Source organism: Pterocles gutturalis, unplaced genomic scaffold (genome assembly GCF_000699245.1).
Source record: "Pterocles gutturalis isolate BGI_N339 unplaced genomic scaffold, ASM69924v1 scaffold23424, whole genome shotgun sequence".
Lineage (NCBI taxonomy): Eukaryota > Metazoa > Chordata > Aves > Pterocliformes > Pteroclidae > Pterocles > Pterocles gutturalis.
This window is the reverse complement of record NW_010133831.1, coordinates 14,450-16,877: the sequence shown is the minus strand read 5'-3', so window position 1 is coordinate 16,877 and position 2,428 is coordinate 14,450. Positions and strand designations below refer to the sequence as shown.

The 2,428-nt window shown below is 38.5% G+C and overlaps 1 protein-coding gene across 1 annotated transcript in view; it reads left to right on the top strand.

Moving 5' to 3' along the window:
• USH1C (Usher syndrome 1C (autosomal recessive, severe)) overlaps positions 1-1,556 on the top strand; it is a gene marked incomplete at its 5' end in the record, with an annotated part of 38,380 nt that extends 36,824 nt beyond the window's left edge. Inside the window, 2 exons of the mRNA XM_010081394.1 lie at positions 302-357; positions 1,457-1,556. Coding sequence (XP_010079696.1) covers positions 302-357; positions 1,457-1,556 — 156 coding nt within the window. The remainder of the gene's footprint in view (positions 1-301; positions 358-1,456) is intronic.
• Between the last annotated feature and the right edge of the window lie 872 nt (positions 1,557-2,428).

The following is a 2,428-nucleotide window of genomic DNA, read 5'->3' as shown; positions in this document are numbered from 1 at the left end:
CAGCAGGAACTGCATTAATTGCTAAGGTGACCAAATACAGGATGATTCTTAGAATAATTATTTTAAAAAGCTTGTTCCAAGACCAGTAGATTTTTCTTTAATTTCAGGATACAAATCAAACAGCTCAATCTTGGAGTGGTCTTCCCATAGAAGTCTTTCATAAAGATCTTTCTGCTGCTCCCTGTGGTTTTCAAGGAGTAGATTGCCTTCCTGATTCTCTATCTGATATTCTAGGGTGGTCCACTAACTGTGTCTAAAAGCAGTATGTAGCAGCACGTTTGCCTGTGTCTTTCTTTTTCAGGATTGGATTGACTTAGTCATTGCAGCATCACCTCCAAAGGAATACGATGATGAACTGTAAGTTCATAAGCTTTCTTTCTCGGGGGTTTAAAAGGCTAGTAACAATAGTCTATACAGTTTGGGGTTTTTATTTCAAATATTTAATTCTTGTGGACTGTATAGCCTTCTGCATCACATGGATGCTAATTTGATAGTTATAAGTAGCTATTGTGCATTATAGCAGTGGTTCCCAGATTTTTCAAAATGCTGATTCTCAGAATTGGTTATACATAACTACACATTCATACTTTTGGCTTAAAGTTTGAGGGGTTTTGTGGGTCGTTTGTTTGTTTAAAAAAAAAGCTTACTGCTGTGTGGGTCATTTGCTGTGGTTCCATGGATCATAATTTGGGGAAACAAATGCCCATAAGCATTATTCATCACAACCAGACATTGAATTATCTTTTGTGGTTTTTTATTAATTAGATTGCAGTTACTATCCTTGTCTAAGCCAACCTAAGTATAAAATTTTCTAAAGAACTAAGAGATTTGTGTGTCTTGGCAATTTGTGACATTCACAGAGTCCTTTATTTAAGGATAGTCAGCATAGGTGTGAAACAGAAGAAGTCATGGCTTAAAGTGGGATAGAGGTATCATAGAATCATAGACTGGTTTGGGTTGGAAGGGACCTTAAAGACCATCGAGTTCCAACCCCCCTGCCATGGGCAGGGACACCTCCCACTAGCCCACGTTGCTCAAAGCCTCATCCAGCCTGGCCTTGAACCCCTCCAGGGATGGGGCATCCACAGCTTCTCTGGGCAACCTGTTCCAGTGCCTTGCCACCCTCACAAAAAATTTCTTCTTAATACAACTTGCTTTACTTGGGACAAACAGTTTCAAAACCAAGACCAATGTTTTCTAGCTTGACTGAAGGAAAAGGTTTCTTGAAGATATCCTTACTATTAAATAAAAAGACAGAAGAAAGCTTTGCAGTTATTAACCTGGACTCCTGCTCTACGTAGAGTACTAAAGTATGAGTTGCTGTAAATCAGTATACTTTCACTGGCTAACACCAACAGAAGATTGCTGTAGAATTGTGTTTAATACCTGTGCATAAACTAACAAGCAAGGAATAAACTATCACTGTTATTTTTGTTTTCATGTCCTGTGTATTTAGCCCTACTATTCCTTCATCAGCAGTCAGTCCCAACACCCACAGAAAGGTTTTTGAAGGCAGTGCGCCCGTGTACAGACAAGGGTATCTCCTGCAGCTGTAGCCACTGCAGTGTTCCCTCACGGTGAATAGCCAGACCTGGTTAACATGACTGTCCCTTGTGAGGCTGCGTTATTTTTTCAGCACGTGCCTGGCTGTTCATTGCATGCCACGCTTGCTTTTGTTCCTGGCATGCTGGAGTGTTCTTTGGGCTTTTGCCATGCCTGTTGGATTAAAATATAAGTATTTAATTTCTACTGCATAATGTCCCTTAGAAGTCCTCTGCAAAATTGGTTTATCTGCCAGGCTATAATATAAATAAGCCCTGCCTAAATGAGTGGGATTAATTTTTTTTTTCATTATCTGTGGACCACTGCTGTGACTTTGTAAGTACATAAGTGTTTATATATATATATAACTACAAATTGCTTCTTTGTTAAGGCTTGTCCAAAGAACAAGTTTCCATTTGTATTACATGACAATGTGCCTGTAAACAAGTATTCGTGAGTGTTTGGTTTTCCCTGAAGTTTGGCTGTGTTAATTTGTCACTATACAATGAGTTTGTCCCAAAGCTTATCCTTGTGTCACAAACTCGGTTTACTGTGTATGGTTTCTCTATGCTGTAACTACTGTAAGTACAGTAATAGATCTCTAGAAGAACCATGGTAAGTTTTCTTGTTGCATGTGGGTATTTTTAGTCTTAGTTATTACTTACAGTAAAAATCAAAATGAGTCAACTGGGATCTAATTTTATATAAAATAGTGCTTAACAGGAAAACTAAAAATTGCACTATGGCTAACAACATGTTTCACTATCTCTTTTTCTTCTTTTTTTTTGCAGGACATTTTTTTGAAGAAGCCTGCACTGGAGAAACGAAGTCTTTCCCCCTGCAGAAACCTGCTGCTCTGTAAATTAATAGGAAATCAATAGCCACA